Source organism: Mus caroli, unplaced genomic scaffold (assembly GCF_978045245.1).
Source record: "Mus caroli unplaced genomic scaffold, Mus_caroli_1 scaffold_14, whole genome shotgun sequence".
In the NCBI taxonomy this organism is placed as follows: domain Eukaryota; kingdom Metazoa; phylum Chordata; class Mammalia; order Rodentia; family Muridae; genus Mus; species Mus caroli.
The window spans coordinates 108,787,844-108,807,906 of NW_028227269.1; the positions used below are offsets into that span (position 1 = coordinate 108,787,844).

The window sequence follows — 20,063 nt, forward strand, 5'->3', positions numbered from 1 at the left end:
CTGAGAAGGAAGGGCCCGGCTCATGGAGCTTTTGTCCTGGTTTGCTTTCATCGTTGTTCACAGGGTGTGAGGTCTCAGAGCTCTGTGAGACAGTGATGCACTTGCACTTGATGTTCACAGAGACCCGGAGGGCATTGTGTTAGGAGGCTGAATGTTGCAGCATCCTGTGGAGGGACAGATTAGATGTCCCCTGAGCATTGAAGGTAGGAAGCTGTTGCCTATGGCTGCATTAAGCCTTTGCTGTGAGCAGGTGTGTGCCACACCAAGCTGAGCTGCTTAGCTTTTCATAACTATGCAGCCTAGTTTTAAAATGTTACCTACTAGCGGGTTGTGTTTGCACACGCCTTTAAGCCCAGCATGGAGGAGGCAGAGGCAGGTTGATCTTTGAGTTTGAGGCCAGCCTAGTCTACGTAGTGAGTTCCATGATAGCCAGAGTTATATGTTAAGACCCTGTCACAAACAAACAAACAAACAAACCCAAAAGATAAAAAGGTACCTGTTTCTGTCATCTTTCTTATATTTGCATACAGAATTTAGAATTTCGAATGTACTCCTGTTGGCCGGAATCTTAGTAGTGAGCACCTGCCCGAGTTGGTGAGGTGTGAAGCTGCAGAAGGCATTCGGGGGCTTCGGCCATAATTGATCAGGACACAGGCAGTGTTGAGAACTTGCCAAACTCACTTCTGCCTACTTAGTCGCTGCCTCCTAATGAAGGGGGCTGTGGTCAGAACAGAGCTGTGAGCCCTGCTCTACATAAATGAGTGGATTTGCATAATCCTAGACTTCATGAGTTTTGCAAAGCATCTGTATTTCTTTACTTTGTGTTATAAACAGTACACTCGTCTGTTCTGACAGCCTGATGTTGCTCTCTGATGTAGTAACAAGAAAATCACAATAAAAGGCAACAGACATTGAGAAGTGAAGACTTTGTCTCCTTAGAGAGGTCTCAGTGTGACCTAGGCTTCTTTCCTCTGCTGTGACCTGCCGGGCATGCGGAGGAGGTGGGGTTAGGGGAGCGGGGATAGAAGGGGGGAGGATGAGAGAATGTGTACGATTCCTGGGTGTAGTACATTTACAGTGAATAAAATCAGAGTTCTGTTACCCTCAGCAGGAAGTGGTTGTTTGGTTGCAGTTTATTTCTTTGGTTGAAGTTGCTGTATCTTTTTTTCTTATTGATTATCTTATAAATAACCAATTTATAAATTTTATAAATAAAATAACCAATAAGAAAAAAAGATTCCCTCATTCCCAGTTTCCCCTCCACAGTCCCCCATCCTCTCCCCCTCCCCTGCCTCTATGAGGGTGCTCCTCTACCCGCCCACCTCAGTGCCCTAGCATTCCCCTACCCTGGGTCATCCAGCCTCCATTCAGTGAATTCTCTACTCCTCTACCCCCCATCCCCCATCCTTCCAGCATGTAGCCTAGGTTGGCCCTAAAGTCATACATATAGCCAAGGATAGCTTTGAACTCTGATTCTTCTGCTTCTGTGTCCTGAGTGCTGGGATTACAGGTGCGGGCCACCATACCTGGTTCATACATACAGGCAGGCAGGCACTCTGCCAGCTGAGCCACACCGCCAGCTCTTCCCCCAAAGGAAGCTCTCCCTGCTCTCGGGCAGTCCTCGAACTTTTGACCTCTGCCTTGGTCTTAGGACAATTGGGATTTCAGGTGCATTCCACTGCATCCAGCCCATGATTTCCAAGTGGCTTGGCCTGCTAATCTGCATTTAATGCAGCACTGTCTTTGTGGTCCACCACCTTCTCTGCTCAGTCCACTCTCTCTCTTCCAGGTGTCTTTTAGCTTTTCAGTGTTAAAGTGTTTAAATGCTGAGTGTTTAAAAACAGTTGTATGAGGCCCAGGGGGTGGCACGCCTTTAATCCCAGCACTCAGGAGGCAGAGGCAGGAGGATTTCTGAGTTCGAGGCCAGCCTGGTCTACAGAGTGAGTTCCAGAACAGCCAGGGCTATACAGAGAAACCCTGTCTCGAAAAACCAAACCAAACCAAACAAACAAACAAACAAAAAACCAAAAAACAAAAAAACAGTTGTATGTAGGATGAATTATAGGCTATTTTTTCCAAATGAAAGATAATTTAAGGTTTGGCTTTTCTCTCTCTCTCTCTCTCTCTCTCTCTCTCTCTCTCTCTCTCTCTCTCTCTCTCTCTCTCTCCCCTCTCTCCCCTCTCTCCCCTCTCTCCCCTCTCTCTCTCCTCTCCCTCCCTCTCTCCTCTCTCTCCTCTCTCTCCTCTCTCTCCCCTCCCTCCCTCCTCTCCCCTCCCTCCCTCCCTCTCTGAGATAGGGTCTCTCTGTTTAGCCCTGGCTGTCCTGGAATTCATTCTGTAGACCAGGTTGACCTCAAACTCACAGAGATCCACCTGCCTCTGCCTCCCGAGTCCTGGGACTAAAGGTGTGCGCTGCCACCGTCCAGCTGGTTTGGCTTTCCTAAAGCCTCTAGAAGAATATAGAGTTCTATAGGGCCATAGCTCAGCATGTAGGAGGCCCTGGGTTCAGCCGCAGATACCACCAATACAACAAGAAGAAAAAACTATTTTTTGTTTATTTTAATACATCCTGACTGAAGTTTCCCTGCCTTCATTTCTCTCATTTCTCCCTCCCTCCTCCCCTCTCCCTTAGATCCACTCCTCCTCCATTTCCCTGCAGAAAAGAGAAGGCATAACCACCAAAAATTTTTAATACTCAGTGTTCAGCCCATTTGAGAAAGGTTTGTGTTAATAGTTTATATCAGTATTAGAGGAAAGAAGTCAAGATACAAGCTTGGGGCAGCTGGGCTCCAGAAGACTCTTCAGGAAGAGTTACTGTCTGTCCTGTGGCCAGAAGGAAGTATACTGAACCAGCCATACTCGCACGAGAGACTGACTTCCGCCTCTTTCTTTGTTGCTTTGGTGACATCAGACATTTTTAATGTGTACTCACATGTTATGCATACAGGGAAGCCCAATGAAGGAGAAAGAGAGGGAGAGAAAGACAAGGGCTGAAAAAGAGGTTTGGTTCTCAACACCCACATAGTGGTAGCTTGCAAACACACATATAGACATTTACACACAACATAAAAATAAACTTGTTTTAAAGGTATATTATGGCCTGGCATAGAGTCACAGAAAATATGTGCTTTGAGACCATGACCAGAACAGGCATGGTGGCGAGGCTTCTGCACTGCTCATTGCTCTTTCAGCCCTTGTCTTTCTCTCCCTCTTTCTCCTTCCTTTCTTTCAGCCTTCCCTTTTCCCTTTCTCTCTTCTCTCTTCTCTTTGTCTTTTCTTCTTCCTCCTCTTTCTCTTCTTCCTCTCCCCTTCCTCTTTTTCTTCTTTTTTTCTTCCCCCCCTTTTTTTTTGTAGGTTATCCTGGCCTAGAACTCACTCTGCCGCTCAGCGTGGCCTTGAATGCATGACAGTCTTCCTCTAGCTTCCTAAGGCACTCTGCCCAGCTTGAAAAATATTTTCTAAGAATAAATTTGTAGGAGTTGGGTTTGTATGAAAGGAAAGCTCACTCTATGTTGACAAGCTGGTCTTTGTGACGTCTGCCAGTTACACTCTCAGGTGCCAACTGAGGCCGCCATGTATGCTTGTTCTTCTAGGCTGCAGTTTGCATTGCCCACTGTTGGGTTACTAGGACTGTATAAAGGCCTACTAAATTGTATGCACTTGTGTCTTTTTTTAATGTGGTAGGGAAAGAGAAGTATGTGAGCAGCTCCTGCTGACTTGGCCTATAAAAGAAGTCATGTCTCCTTCCCAGGCTAGAGTAGTTGGGGGAGAGAAGCTGTAAGGGATAGAAAGATGATGGGCTGCACTAGTGCCAAGGGAGTCATCCATAGCTTGAGATGGCAGAGGCACAGCTCTCCTGCTTATGCTGCAGCCTTCTAGTGTTTTTGGCCACTTGTTTTCATAGCTGGTCTCCATTAATATGTACAGTATATTCAGTGACCCTTCCTATCAGTCTCTTGCTGCTGCTTTGACAACACAGCAATATAGTAAAACCAAAAATGCCATCACTTAATATAAAATTATTCATGCAAGTTTATTTATTTATTTATGAATGAGATGGCATCTCATTATGTAGCTTTGACTACAGTAGAATTCAGACCAGGCAGGCCTTGAATTCAGAGTTCATCTACCTCTTCTCTCCTTTCTGAGGACTGGATTAAATAAAACCTCACAGTGCCACCATGCCTGGTTTCTGTATTTTTTTTTGTTTTGTTTTGTTTTGTTTTTTTTGTTTTTTTTTTTTGAGACAGGGTTTCTCTGTGTAGCTCTGGCTGTCCTGGAACTCACTCTGTAGACCAGGCTGGCCTCGAACTCAGAAATCCGCCTGCCTCTGCTTCCCGAGTGCTGGGATTAAAGGCGTGCACCACCACGCCCGGCCGTATTATTTTTTGAAGTCCATATTAATTTACTCTACAGTTCCTCGTTCTGTCAGTGTTTGGGTCCTTGACTACAAGACAGACTCACTCCTCTATTTCAGTGCAGTGTTCCTTGTAGCATATTCAAACATGATTTTTGAAAAAGGCCTGAGCTAACTAGATCGTGCACGCCCTCCTCTGGGGTCTAGCCTGAGAAGTGTAGTTCTCACCTTGCAGCAAGAAAATCTATCTTTGCAACCAACAGAAATCTGCAACCAATGAAAATGCAGAGTTGTGGGACCCAGCAGACACACTGACAATACAACTCCTGCACGTAAGGCTCAGAAATGATTGCAGAAGAGAGGGAGGGTGGACAGAGGGTAAGAGCCAGAGGCACAGGGTTTGCTGTGTCTCCTGGAATATCAGAAGCTTTATCCATTCATAAAGCCTTGCCAACACAGTGCCTGAACACAAGCTAAATCAGGAGGCCACCAATAGACACGCTAACTTGGGAAGGGAAACACTCATGAGGCCTCAGCTTCACCAAGAATTACAGGCAGCTAAAGAATGCTGACAGCAGGGGAAAGAGTCTTCCCTGGGAAAAAGCACACCAACTGGCTATCCAGTAAGTATATATTATATATATTTTCTATATGCTTCAGAGTTAAGTCTAGAATTCCTAGTGGTAGAAAGTCTAGCTGAGCTAGGGATGGTGGCATACTCTTTTAATCCCAACATTCAGAAGGTGGTGATCTCTGTGAGTTTGAGGCTAGCCTGGTCTACAGAGCCTAGTTCCAGGACAGCCAGGGCTACAAAAAGAAAGCCTGTCTGGAAACAAAACAGCAACAACAACAACAACAACAGAAAACAGGGACCAGTTCTCAGGAGTCTGAGGCATGAGGATTCCTGTGAGTGCAAGACCTCAAGTCTTGCCTATGTAGCAAGACACTGTCTCAGAAAACTGAAGAGAAGGTCAAATATTATGGCATCGCTTTCATCTCCGTGCTTTCATCTCCGTGCTTTCATCTCTGTACTTTCAGCAGAGAGAGGTAGATCTCTGTTGAGTTGAAGGCCAGCCAGCCAGTGCTGTACGGACAGAGCGTCACCTAGACAGACCCTATCTCAATCAGTGAGTCAGTCAGTCAGCCAATCGATCACAGTCAGTCAATCATTCAATCCATCCATCCATCCCTGAAGAAAGAGAAAAGAGATGAAGTTAGCCTGCTGTGGCTAAAGGGTAAACGTGTGCTTCTGCAAGCTGGCACAGTGTGTAAAGCTCTTGCCACCAAGCCTTTTAGGTCCTATATGGTGGATGGAGAAAACTAACTCCCCAGATTTCTCCCTGACTTCCACAGGTGTACTGTCACACAAAGCTCAAGGCCTATAGAGAAATTAATGAGTGTAATCTTTTTTTATTTTTTTTTTAGTATGATTGTGAGCACTGGAAACAGGCTGACCACCACCTGTCTCTGGGCCTCTCTGGCCACAACCCGTTCCTGGGTCTCCCTGGGCCCCTCTTTCCTGTAGGGTAAGAAGTGGAAGGAGATTGAAAGGCTGCTGCATAGCAGGGATTTGAGGACTGCTTTGTGTTACTCAGCAACTTGAATTGGAAAATGTAAAACAATAATCTGTGTGCTTTGCCACATATAATAATCCCAAGGCTTGCTATAGGTCAGGAGGCCAATTGCGTGAGACTTAAGCAGCCTGCTGCAGGCACTGTTACTCTGCTGATTGACTGTTGTTTGTTCGATACAGAAGCTCTCTCTGTAGACCAGGCTGGCCTAGAACTCACAGAGATAAACCTGCCTCTACCTCCTCAGTGCTGAGATTAAAGGTGTGTGTCACCATGCCGGACCAGTCCCTGGTTCTTGATGTCTTTAGTTGACCAGTGCTATCTTAGCACTTTTACAAAGGTTCAGACTTTCCCTCTTCCTGCCTCTTTCAAGGAGAACTTTATTATTAATTTATTGTGAACTGTTGTTGTTGTGTGACTTGTTTGAGACAGGTCCTGTCTGGCCTGGACTTGCTGCAGCACACCTGTCTTTGCCTCCTGGGTCCTAGAGTTGCACCTGGGGTTACAAGTGTATGCTAGCATGCCTAGCTTCTTCAGGGAGAGTCTTAAAAATGCTTCCCCACTCTCCAGTACAGTCTTTTAGCTAAGGATGACCTTGAACTCCTGATTCTCTTGCCTTCCAAGTGCTAGGATTTTAAATGTGCTATCAATCCCTCTTTATGTTAGTCAAACCTGAGTTGTGTGCTTGCTAGACAAACATTCTATTAACTGTGCTCTCTCTCCATCATGCTTGGTTGGTTGGTTGGTGTAAAACAGTCTCATACTGTAGCCCAGGCTACCCTGGAACTCACTATGTAGTTCAGGGTGCTTCAACCTCCATCATATCCTACAAAATAGTTATTTTTTTAGAGTTTAAAATGGGTATCTTTTGCAAAAATAAAAGCATTTTCTTTCCTTCCATTTGAGATATTGGCAGTCCTGTTTGGAATAGAACTACATACCTCTATGCATATTTAACAGAAGGATCTATTAAAAATAGGTCATTTGAATATGCCAGCATTTTAATGTGATGAGATCTGGTGTTAGAATGTGTGCAAATTGAATTTATCTAATGTTTATTCATAGTTTTTCTTTAATGAAGGAATTAGTATTTCATTAGCTTAAGTGAGACACCAGGACAGCAATTTGTAGTGAGGGACTCTTTGTGATGAGCAGGAATCTGTACACAAAATGCCACAGAATGAAGAGTGGTAGAGATGCAGTTTAGAAGCTTATTAGAGTCGTTACAAAACCTGCTCTGTACCTGGCAAAGCAGCCCATGGCTAGACTATTCCCAGCCTCTGGGAGGAGGAGGCTGAACACTCTGGAGTTTCACATGGGCTTGGGCTACATAAAGAGATTTGTCAGACAGAGAAAGATAAGGGTTGAAGATGTGGACAAAAGAACTTAGAGGAAAAACTGTTCTGAGAAAAAAAGGAGTAGATTTTGTATTGCTAGCAGTTTGGGATTTTCTTAGTGAAAAGCTGCCTTGGGAAAAATGGCATATGATAACAACAGAAGCTTGTCATCTTAGCAGACAGTTGCTAACAGTGCAGGGCCTAGGAGAAGATGCCAGTTTGCTCTCCTGGCCCTCAGCCTCTTCCCTTGCTGTCACCTGTCCTCCCTAAGTTGCCATTCTGAATACTGTTGCTTCAAACTGTTGTGCCTTTTGTGAGCAGCGCCCCTTTCCATTAGCTGACAGAAAGGATGCGCTTGCTCACATCTGACATTGCGTTGATTGCCTGTGTTCTTGGTAGCTTGCTCTTTATTGCTTCTGTTTCCACCTGGTTCCCTGCCCTACCTCGGCCTTGCTACTGCTGCTGCTGCACATTTGAAACACCTCTGGCATGTGGTGGTAGGCTCTCATCCCAGGTCAGCTCATCAGAGCCTGCTAGGAGGCACCTCACCAAAAGTTTGTTTGGGTGAAAGTGAATGGATCTGGAACGCCAGGCAAATGTGGGCTGTGTGCTAGTGTGTGCAAGAACAAAGGAGCCACTAAAACTAAGGAGGGGAAGCCAGCGCGCCAGAAGTGTAGGTCAGTAAGAGTTATCCTGGTTTCCTTCCTTTATAGTCTGTCCACAAGCCTGTAAGACAAGGGGAATTAACATCACTCGTGTGCCCTTTAGGCGCCAGGAATCATGTTGGGAACCACACCATTATCACCCCGCTTTAGAGAGATCAGTGCATCTCGGCTGAACTGAGCAAGAGTGGAACAGCACACAGTCACACAGAGATGGGGACAGTTGAGCCTGCTGTGTCTCTCTCACTTGGTTCCTCTCTGCCTCCTGCTGTGTCCCTGGGTACAGCCTGGGAGCTGCGGTAGGAGCTGTGACTCAGGCATAGTGTGCTGCACACAGTACTGCAAACTAAAGGCCCGACCAGTATTCACTGGCGGAGTTTGTGAGGTTTGAAGGGTTTTGTTTGGTTGGTGTTCTGTTTTTATAGATGGATACTGAAGAAGGTAGTTGTAGCATTTTAGTCAGCAGGATTGTTTTGTATCTGTGAGTCTCTTCTGGATCTCTTGGCTCCTTTTCCTTTATTCTTTTTTTGTTACGAACATTCAGTAACACTTCCTGTGTACCAGGCCCAGTATTAGGAGATAGCGTGGTCAGTAATGTAGACAAGATGCTGACCCTTGAAACACCCAGACTGTGTAGTTGATTAGTATTATTATTCCTGCTGAGACAAGGGAGTCCAAGCCTACTGATTTCTTAGTTTGAAACATATATGTAGATACACACATCTATGGATACCGTGTGTGTGTGTGTAGGGGGGGGGCGGCTCTTTACATAGTGGCTTTTTGTTGTTGTTGTTGTTGTTTGCTTTTGGAAACGGTTTCTCTGTGTGGCCTTGGGTCTGGTACTCACTTTGAAGATCAAGCTGACTTTAAACTCATCCACCTGCCTCTGGCTCCCAAGTTTTTTCTATAGTGTTAATGCTAATTGTGCAGATATTTAGATGTGACTGTTGAACTGAAAGGACCGGGAGGTGAATTGTGTGGGTGCTTTACAAGGTTAACCTACCTCAAGGACAGGTAGAAGGAGGTTTGACTGCTGACATCTGCATATGTTGTACAATTATTGTTTGTGTGTTACCCCTTTGCCTCTTTTATGTTATAAATGGAGGTAGTGAACATAGCTGAGAATGTCTGTGGCTCACTAAGTGTGGTAGCCCATGCACAATTAGATGTGGCCTTGTTGGAGGAAGAGTGTCACGGTGTAGGCGGGCTTTGTGGTGTCCTAGTATTCAAGCTCCACTCAGTGTGGAAGAGAGTTCCCTCCTGGCTGCCTGTAGAAGCCAGTCTCCTCCTAGCTGCCTTCAGATCAAGACATAGAATTCTCAGCTTTTCTGGCACCATGTCTGCCTGGATGCTGCCATACTTCCCACTATGATGGTAATGGACTAAACCTTTGACACTGCAAGCCAGCCCCAATGAAATGTTTCCCTTTATAAGAGTTGCCTTGGTCATGATGTCTCTTACAGCAATAAAATCCTAACTAAGACAAAAAGCTTTAGTTTTTCTCCAGTTCCAGAACTTGAGTGGGCCAGCCAGCCCATCATTAGACTGTTGATAGGCACTGGAAGCCTCCAGTCTAACTATGGAACAGTCTTTATAAGGCAGTTTATTTTGGATTTCATGTTTTAAGATAACATGCCTGTAGCTCACCTTTTTCCCCAAAGTAGGTATTTTTTGTGAGCTTGGAAAGAGCATTGTTATCCTTATCTGAGATGTGACCAAGAGGACTGATGGAGGCCAGGGAGATGGCCCAGGGGGTAACAGTGCATGCAGGGCAAGCCTACAGCCTGTGAGCCATCCTAGAACTCCACAGAGCTGTCTCTCTGACCTCAGCGAATGTGCTGTGGCATCAGTTGTCTCTCCACCCCCATATCATACACACATACAAACATGGTCATAAAGATTCAAGGGGAACGATAGTGTACAACACCAGTTCTAAAGATTTTCAGAATGGCATCCACTCAACTTCCTGCAAATTTATTTATTTATTTATTTATTTATTTATTTATTTATAGACATCTGCTTAGGCTGTTTGCTTCAGCAGCCTTCTGACCATTTCATTGAACTTTCTATAAAAGGGAGTTGGACTTTGACAGAGTATGGAGTATTATTAAACCACACCACTAATAATGGAGTCATAGTGAGGACACTGGAGGTCAGGGGAAAGACCACCTAGATGAGAGGAAGCAGCACTGTGCAGGACAAGGGAGATCTGTGTGGAAACGGCAGTAGGGAACGGTTTCTGGGCAAAAGTTGGGATATAAAGCCAGGCTGGCAGGCATGCACAGGCAAAAAGCCCTCTGGGAGGCCGGGATGGCTGAACTGTCCCGTCTTGCAAAAAGAGCCCTGGAAGTTTCGCATGTGAGTGACCTAGGGATTCCTGAAGATGAACCTGGCAGTTTGTATGGGATTGTGTGGACAAGATAAGAGAGGGTAGAAGGAAACTGGCACAGACCGAGGGATGCTCTCTGAACTCCCTAGTTTTGGATTTCCATTGCTGTGAAGAGACACCATGATCACAGCAACTCTTAAAGAGGAAAACATTTAATTGAGGCTGGCTTACATTTTCAGGGGTTCAGTCTATATCATCATGGCGGGGAGCATGGTAGTGTCCAAGCAGACATGGTGCTGGTGAAGGAGCTGAGAGTTCTACAACTTGATACAAAGGCAGCAAGGAGAAACTGGATGTGTTTCACACATAATTGAGAATTTAAGACCTCAAAGCTCCACCTCCACAGTGACACACTTCCTCTGATAAGGCCACGCCTCCTAATAGTGCCATTCCCTATAGGCTAAGCAGTCACAGATGTCAGTGTATGGGGGCCAGATCTATTAATCCACCATAGAGGCTGAGCCATGCTGGGCCAGGTTGGGATGAGCAGGTCTTAGGTGAGTCCTGAAACTTATTTGAGCAGGGAGTGCTAGAGCAAAGAATTTCAGAGGGGAGGAGTGGGATAAGGTGTGAGAAAAGTGATTGCAGACAAAGAATACAGAGCACACACTCTCTATTTGAGCATTTTAATTGTTAAACTTGGCAATAAAAGGACATTTTAGGGCTGGAGAAATGGCTCAGCAGTTAAGAGCACTGACTGCTTTTTCCAGAGGTCCTAAGTTCAATTCCCAGCAACCACATGGTGGCTTACAACCGTCTGTAATGGGATCTGTTTTATGTATATGAGTACACTGTTGCTCTCTTCAGACACTCCAGAAGAGAGCATCGGATCCTATTACACATGGTTGTGGGCCAACATGTGGTTGCTGGGAATTGAACTCAGGACCTCTGGTAGAGCAGTTGGTGCTCTTATCCGCTAAGCCATCTCTCCAGCCCTGTAATGGGATCTGATGCCCTCTTCTGGTGTGTCTCTGAAGACAGCTGCAGTGTACTCATATAAATAAAAATAAATAAATCTTTAAAAGAAAAAAAAAAGGGAGCTAGAGAAAGTACTCAAGGAGCTAAAGGGGTCTGCAACCCTATAGGAGGAACAACAATATGAACTAACCAGTACCCCCAGAGCTGTGTCTCTAGTTGCATATGTAGCAGAGGATGGCCTAGTCGGCCATCAATGGGAGGAGAGGCCCTTGGTCTTACAAAGATTATATGTCCCAGTACAGGAGAATGCCAGGACCAGGAAGCAGGAGTGGATGGATTGGGGAGCAGGGCAGGGGGGTGGGGTATAGGGGACTTTCGGTATAGCATTTGAAATGTAAATGAAGAAAATATCTAATTAAAAAAACGGAAAAAAAAAAAAGAAAAAAAATGTCATCCTACATGGCTAACCCTAACCCTAACCCCACATAAGTGGAGCATGGTGGACACAGAAAAAAAATGTTTTATTTATACACAATATGACTGATGCCTGAGAAGGTCAGAAGAGAGTGTTGAATTCCCTGAAACTGGAGTTACAGATGTGTTTTAGCCACCATGTGGACGAACACAGGTCCTCTGCTAGAGCAGCTAACACTGTTTGTTTGTTTGTTTGTTTGTTTGTTTGTTTTGAGACAGGGTTTCTCTGTATAGCCTTGGCTGTCCTGGAACTCACTTTGTAGACCAGGCTGGCCTCAAACTCAGAAATCCACCTGCCTCTGCCTCCAGAGTGCTGGGACTAAAGGCGTGCCCCACCACGCCGGGCTCCTCTTGAGTTTTAGAGGATTGGCCCCTTTCACTGTTTAGCTCTTTGTGGTTTTGTTTGATTGTTGCTGCCTCCCAAGTGCTTGCAAGTGTGTGTACCCAGGCTGTGGGGCTCATTTTGCATTTGTTTCTTTTTGTACGGGGGTTTTACACTATAGAGATCAGGCTGGTCTGGAATTTGTCAATCTCTTGCCTCAGCCTGGATTAAAAGATCTTGGTTTGGGTTTGGGTTTTCTGTAGTTTGAGACAGGCCAGGCCTCATACGGCATAAATTAGCCTCTGGCTTTGAATTTTATTGTTGTTTTGTGGCAGGATTTCATTTTACCCAGGCTGACCTCCAGCTCATTTTATAACCAAGGATAACCTTGACTCTTTGGTCTTCTTGCCTCTACTCAAGCGCTAGGATCTCTGGTCTGGCATGCCTGGCAAGTATGCATTTTTAAAGCATTGCTTAAAATGTTTACTGAGTTGAGGACTAATGAATATGATGAGATTAATAACTCCATATGCAGAACTCTTAACTCATACACACTTTTTAAAAAAGATTTATTTATTTTATGTAGAGAGTACACTATAGCTGACTTCAGACACACCTGAAGAAGGCATCCCATTACAGATGGTTGTGAGCCCCATGCGGTTGGTTGCTGGCAAATGAACTCAGGTTCTCTGGAAGAGCAGCCAGTGTTCATAACCACAGTCCTCTATACACGTTTAACATTGAAAACAATCGAGAATAATAAATGTAGCTTCTTCAGTATTTCTGCCAGTAAATATTGAGTGTTTGTAGTAAGGTGGATGCTCTATTGAGGCTAGAAACCAAATATGACTTGGTTTTTGAAACTGGTAAGAAGTCTAAAGAAACTGGCTCTGTTACAAATTCATGTTTTTTTTTTTTTTTTAAAGATTTATTTATTTATTATATGTAAGTACACTGTAGCTGTCTTCAGACACTCCAGAAGAGGGTGCCAGATCTCATTACGGATGGTTGTGAGCCACCATGTGGTTGCTGGGATTTGAACTCTGGACCTTCGGAAGAGCAGTCGGGTGCTCTTACCCACTGAGCCATCTCACCAGCCCACAAATTCATGTTTAAAAGAGTTCAGATGATTGACAGTTCTGATGCAAAGCATGTAGAAGCCACTAGGAAGCTGAAAGCTGGATTTGTAGAGCAGTATAGTGTACCCTACAAGTTCTACTCCTTAAGGGAGTTGTTATTGTACATGCATGTACATGTACTTGAGTGCCAGAAGAGGGCACCAGATCCCATTACAGATGGTTGTGAGTCACCATGTGGTTGCTGGAAATTGAACTCAGGACGTCTGGAAGAACAGCCAGTGCCCTTAACTGCTGACCAGTCTCTCCAGCCCTGGATGAGAAAGTTTTAAAGTTGGTCCTATACCACTCTTGGGACATACAGAAACACAGCTGAGTCCGAGGTCATGAGAACATATAAACGTAATCCTGGGGCTGGAGATAAGGCTCGAGGAGTAAGAGAGTATATGGCCTTTCAGAGGATCTGGCTTGCTCCTTGGAGGTTACAGTGATGAGTGCTCTAGTCCCAGTGGATCTGATGCCCTCTGGCCTCAATAGGTATTGTGTCACATGGGGCACAGGTGTGAATACAGGCAAATCACCTGTACACATGAAATAAAAATAAATCTTAAAGAACTAAAAATTCTGAAGCCATACAAGTGCTTAATCATTTAGACTTTGTGGCTTTACTAAAGTGCTTAGGAACTTGGATAAACTGAGGAGCACAGAGTTGTAGCTAAGAGAACCATTGGGCCTTAAAAGTGACTGGCAGGATTCCTGAAGGTGACCATGGAGACTACTGTAGCTAAGCGGCAAAAAGAGGCTCTGTGCACTGAGGCTTGGCATAGTGGCACAGAGTAACTGAAGGTAGAGGAGAACACTGGGCCATGACCCTGCAGCCCTCCATAGTGTCTTCTCAGACATAAAATGGGCTAATGGCGTCAAGTTCCCAGTGTGGGGCTGCTGTGCAGGAAGTGCTCAGTAAAGAGAACTGCTGCTCTGTGAAAGAAGAGGGGGGTGTGGCAACCGGAGGTTTATGCTTAGACTAGTGACAGGAAGGAGCTGTCAAGGGGAAGGTTAGGTTAAAGCTAAGTGTGCACTTAACTTTGCAAGGTTGAAAGTCTGAACTTTCCCTTTCTGCTAGATGGCCTGGAGCTGGGAAGCCATCTACCAGGGGTAATGACCCCTTGAAGCGGGACAGAGGCTGGCTCAGGAAGTGACATCTGCTATTAGTGTCACACACACAGTGGAGAGGAAGTAGGACAGAAATACACAGAGCTAGGTGATTGGCTGTTGAGAGGAGACAATCTGGGAGACAGCCATGCTGCTTGAACTGGCCTTCTCTTCTGCCTAGGCTAGATTCCAGAGATCTCGAGTACCATAGTAGAGTCCATGAAGTATTAGAGAAGGGACCTCTGTGTATGGAGAGTCACTTCAGGCTTCACGGTAATTCTGCTTGGGGTAGGTAGCACAGCACTGGTATGTATGCCATTAGGGGAGAGGAGCTTTCACTGAAGAATAGCCTGAGGCAGGAGAGAGCAAGTGTCCTAGGGTCTAGCTGTGTGGTCCTGAGTTCAATTCCCAGCAACCACATGGTGGCTCACAACCATCTGTAATGGGATCTGATGCCCTCTTATGGCACACAGGTATGCATGCATATAGAGTAAGTACTTCTATACTTTAAATAAATTTAAAACAAAACAAAACAACAACAAAAATACCTTTCTCATCCATCTTTCTTGGTAATTTTTGGGGTAGGGATGACTGTGGTTTTGAGATAGGGGTGCAAAATGTAGCCCTGGCTATCCTGGAATTGCTCTGTAGAGCAGCCTGGCCTGAAATTCAGAGATCACCTGCTTCTGCCTTCTGTCTCCCAGATGCTAGGATTAAAGGTGTGTACCACCACTGCCTGACTCCAATTGTTAGTTTAAACAAACAAAAGCAAAGTTAGACAGGCCAGCCTAGTCCACAGAGAAACCCTGTCTCAAAAAGTTAAAAAACAAAACAAAACAAAAAAAAACCCCCAACCCAAACCAAAAACTGGACTGGAGAGATGGCTCAGAGGCTAAAAGTATTTGCTGCTCTTCAGAGGACTTTGATTTGATTCCCAGGACCCATACTGGGGCACACAACCTTCTAATTCCAGTTCCAGGGCATCTAATGCCCTCTTCTGGCCTTCTCAGGCATGCATGTGATCTATATGAGACATGTATGAGACAAACTGTTACATAAGATATTTTCTAAAGACAGTAACTGAGTTGTTTGAATGTTCTTCTCTAGCTGCCAGTTGTATTATTTCACCCAGTTTTCCTTGTGCTGCTGTCTTCATTGTTGTGGGTGGCTTCCTTACGCTGTTTCCTCAGTCTGGAATGTCCTTCCTCAGCCTCCGGGGCCAGCAGGGGTCTTCTTCCCTCAGCCTTGTGGGTCCCTTAGGTGCTTTCTGCTGCTGGTCCTCAGACTCCATCCAGCTGCCCTGTCTCCTCATCCGTCCTCCCTGCAGCAAGGCCAGCGCCCTTTTGTTTGAGCCAGTATTCACCATACACTTCAGGGCTGTCTACTGTGCACTTTTCCTTGTTCTGTGCTCCACTCTTGAGTCCACAGTTGGTGGGACAGAAAGTCTCACTGTGTTTTTGATTGGTTTGTGTTTTGAGGCAAGATCTCACCATGTGTGGCCCCAAACTCTGAGATCTTGCTGACCTCTGCCTCAAACGCTGGGAGTAAAGGTGTGCACCTTCTCTGTGTCTTACTAGAGGTGAGCTGGGAAGGTAGCCTGCCTCTTTTGTGCTGAGCTTCCAGGACAGCATGTCCCTCTTGTGTCCTAACTATGAAATCCACAGTTTCCAGCTTACTCTTAGTCACAATTCTGAAGTCTTTTCTATTACGTATTTTATTTGAGAGTCAAACACAATAAATCATATAGTATCACAGGCCCTTTTGGAAGAAAAGAGGGCACTGGGCTCTGTGGGTTTGCAGTGATGCCTGGGGTGAAGAGGAAGTGAGAATAGATAGACATGCTTAAGAGAGACTGTGTCTCCATTTGTGCTTTTATCTTTCCCTTTTTAGTTACTTACTTTAAAGGTGTCTGTGTGTGTCTGTGTAGGTGTGGAAAGGCTCACTAGGCTTGGCAACAAGCACCTGTACCCCCTGAGCCATCTCGCTAGCTCAATATGACATTCAAACATAGCAGGTATCCCCTGCTGAGTCAACAGAAACAACCCAGCATACTGCACTTGCATGGGACACTTCTTGGAGAAAATTTGCTTTTTGTAAAAGAAAGGAAACCTGCCAGTCTGCATTCAATCCCCGTGACCCGGGTAGTAGAAGCAGAAGCTGAGCCCTGACTTGCTTAACTTGTCTGCTGGCCTCCCAGGCTCCACATGTCTCTTGGGGGTGTACACATAATAAATGAAAAACCAAAAAAAAAGGCACACACTCATTCCAGCACTCAGGAGGCAGAGACAGGTGAACCTCTGTGAGTCCAAGGCTAACCAGGTCTACAGCCAGGGCAGCACAGAGAACCTGTCTCAAAAAGAACAAAAAGATTAATGGGGGGAGTTGGGGACCCACTGAAAAGCCACTTTTAACTCGAGCCAGAAACTGTTTGCTTTTGACCTTGGAATGTATTAGTTGTATTTTCTCCTTGTCTGCTACGGTCAGCAGATCTGGGATCCAAATCCAGCTCTGACATTTGCCAGGTAGGACAATGACTTAAAAGTGGTGACAGCAGAGAAGGAAGCCTTATGTGACTGACTCCAGCAGTGCTTCTCAGATCTTGGGGCATCTGATCACCTGAGGGGCCTGTCAAACTACAGCTCAGGGGCTACTCCCATCATTTCTAGAGCAGGGTGTGCAGCAGGGCTTGAGAGTGTGTGTGCTGAGTTGCCTGGCAGTCTGTAGACCACACTTGAGTAAGCGCTAGTTAGGTAACTGAGGAGTGGGCGTTCAGTGCACTAGACGTGCCCGAGCTCACTGGGGATAGACTCACTGTGTTAGGATTCTTGGAATGCATTTGGAAGTGTGGAATTTAGGGTCAAAGAGGTTTCCTTCTGAAATCCAGGAGTCATTGCTTCATGTATTTGAAGGAGGAAAAGTTGTGGAAACGACAGTTATGAGTGAGTATTTTATAGTTAGTCTAACTGGCTACATGTGTGAAATTGTTTCTGTAAAATATGCAGTGAGTGTTAAGTCACAATCCAAGCAGTATTTTGAATAACTTTAAAAATTGTATTTCCTAATGGGATATAAAGTAGTTTACCTTAGCTTTCTCACCTTAGTGTGCTGTGTACTTATTACTGTTCTCTTCCCTCCAGGCTGCCGACCTGAGTAAACCCATAGATAAGAGGATATACAAAGGGACGCAGCCCACTTGCCATGACTTCAACCTCCTCACAGCTACAGCAGAGAGCGTCTCTCTCCTAGTGGGCTTTTCCGCAGGCCAAGTCCAGCTTATAGACCCAATCAAGAAAGAGACCAGCAAGCTGTTTAATGAGGAAGTAAGTAGCGCCTCACCTCAGCTGCGGGGGAGCCCTGTGAGAGCTTCTGTGCTCTTACTCAGAGGGAGCGGGCCTTTTCACAGTTTGAGCTAAACCCAGTTTTCATTTGCTCAGCTGTCTTTACCTAGAGTTATGCAAGTTTAAATGTGGTAGATTAATTAATGTTGCAGATGTGTTTTTCCTTGGAGTAACTGTTTTGTGCATTTGTACAGAGAGAATGATCAGCAGTCTACAGCAGGTACTTTAAAACCCTTCTGTATTGGGGTGAGGGGGGTGGCTTGGGGGGGTATAAAGTGGTACTTTGGATTTTCAGCCCCCACATAGAAAGCCAGGCATGGCCATGTGTATCTTTGATTCCAGTCCTGGGAAGTGGAGACTGAAGGATCCCTGGGACCAGCTAGTCTAGATGAGTCAGGTGAGCCCCAAGTTTCAGTGAGAGACCCTGGTGTTTGTTTATTTAAAGACAGGACAGGAGAGGAAGCTGCAGCGTGTTGACCTCTGGTCTCCACAGACATACGTGTCCATACACATGCATCACTTGTGGAATGGGGACAAGATTACTTAAAACTTAAGATGTGATTTTAGATTTTTTTGTGCTGTTGTTTTGGTTTTTTTGCTTTGCTGTGTAGCCCTGACTGGCCTGGAACTCATTATGAAGACCAAGATGGCCTGGAACTCACAGAGATCCTTCTGTCATTGCCTCCCAAGTTCTGGGATTGAAGGCATGCACTACCATACCCAGCTCTTGATATGTATAGTAAAAAATAGAGAATTCCAGACATTGTTCACATCATTGGATAGTTTCATACAGATGGAATGAAATGACATGGTGGTGACATGTCCTCAGGCTGCTCAAATTACAGTTTAAACTTCTGTGTGTGTATTTGGCAGGCATTTAGCTAAGGGGTAGCTTTCATGCTCTTGAAAATATTTCTTATACAGCTACCTGAAATGGCTAGACCTAAGAGTGAATCAAGAGACACGGGTTTTGCAGTGTTGTTTGCACTAGGGTCTTGGGCACATCTTCCGTTCTGTTCAGAGAGGAACTTGAGCTGTCTGACCTATCCGTTAGGAATATATCAGGACTTTTACATAGCAGACAGAAGTTGGCAATAGATTATATTTACTCAGGCTGCTACGGTGGCTTTTCAGTTCCAAGTAGTAGTGTGTATTTGGCACTTTTCCACTTCTGTTTCAGTGTGACTTTCCTAGGAAATGGCAGAGATGCAGCACCCTTGCTGAGGTGGACACTCTGGGTTCTAATTTCCATCTTGTTACGCAGCCTTTTAGGAAAGGTTGTATTATATGGGCTTCATGTCAGAAGGATGTGTCCTTTGCCATGCTGCTTGGTTTCAATATCATGTACATGGAGCAGGGATGTGCTCTCAATTCTAGGTTGTAAGAAGTGATTTTCAGAAGGAGAAGGACAGCTTTGAACTTGATACACAGCAGCCAGAGCTCTGTTCTCTGTAGTCCTTATGGCAGATGCTGTCTGCATGTCCAGGATCATTCTGGGTCCTTCTGGGTTGATTGGGAATAAACTTTCCCTTTGAATTGACAGTTAAAGAGAAAAACTATTTGGCCCTATTTTCCCTTTAAAAAAAAAAACCTTAATTAGAAAAGAATGTTTACCCAGATTTTTTCACTGATGTCATCTGATTTGTAAGTAGCTGAGTGATTTGGTTATTTTTTATTTTTACGGGGACTTGAGGAAGACAGCACTGTAGGAGGCACAGAGTTGCTTTGCTCTGCTCTGTTAACAGAAGCTGGAGTTGGAGTCATTGTGGGACTTTGTGTTTGGGTAGAAGAGCGTGTGATGGAGTGGGAATTGATTGAACCCTGTGCCAAGTTGTTGGTAAACAAGACCCAGAGGCAGTTCTGACCGAGGATGGCACAGAATGCCACTCAGAGAACAAGAAAGGGTTGTGTGCTGTGCTGGGGGAGGGGTGGGAGCTGGAGCCCACATGGCTTTAAGAATATTCTGGCAACATCAGTGATGGAGCTGCAGGACAGAAGGCAACTCCTTCCTCTTCACGATGGAAGCACAAGTTCTTGCCTGCTCTTTGATTGCGGTTGAAAGCGGCTACTCAGAATGCTAGGACTAAACGGCTACTCAGAATGCTAGGACTAAACGGCTACTCAGAATGCTAGGACTAAACGGCTACTCAGAATGCTAGGACTAAACGGCTACTCAGAATGCTAGGACTACTGTTTATGCTTTAATGCCAGGTTGGCATTTGGAGCTGGAAATTGAAAAGTGAATTGTCTTCACTAGTCTTAGTGATAGGAGTTCATCTCTCAGGCTGCCATGAGGGCTGCCCACTCGAGTATCTAAGAGTGGCAGGAATGCTGGAAAAAGGTGTCCCTGTGTATGCTCGGCTATACTCAGCATCAGTGTGTGAGATGGGGGTTCTGGGACAGGTACATAGGAGGGGAAAAGGGGGGTCTTCACTTTACAGATGAGATCTTCAAAGAGGTGCTGAGT

At 45.3% G+C, this 20,063-nt stretch overlaps 1 protein-coding gene across 8 annotated transcripts in view; it reads left to right on the forward strand.

Moving 5' to 3' along the window:
- The window catches only part of Wdr20 (WD repeat domain 20), a 66,222-nt gene that overhangs the window by 24,284 nt on the left and 21,875 nt on the right, over positions 1 to 20,063 (forward strand). For 7 of the 8 annotated variants that reach the window (XM_029484437.2, XM_021179287.3, XM_021179284.3 and 4 more), the window contains exon 2: positions 17,396 to 17,578. The exons of the other annotated variant lie outside the window; for it this stretch is intronic. In XM_029484437.2, the coding sequence (XP_029340297.2) occupies positions 17,396 to 17,578 (183 nt within the window). The remainder of the gene's footprint in view (positions 1 to 17,395; positions 17,579 to 20,063) is intronic. 8 annotated transcript variants of the gene reach the window in all.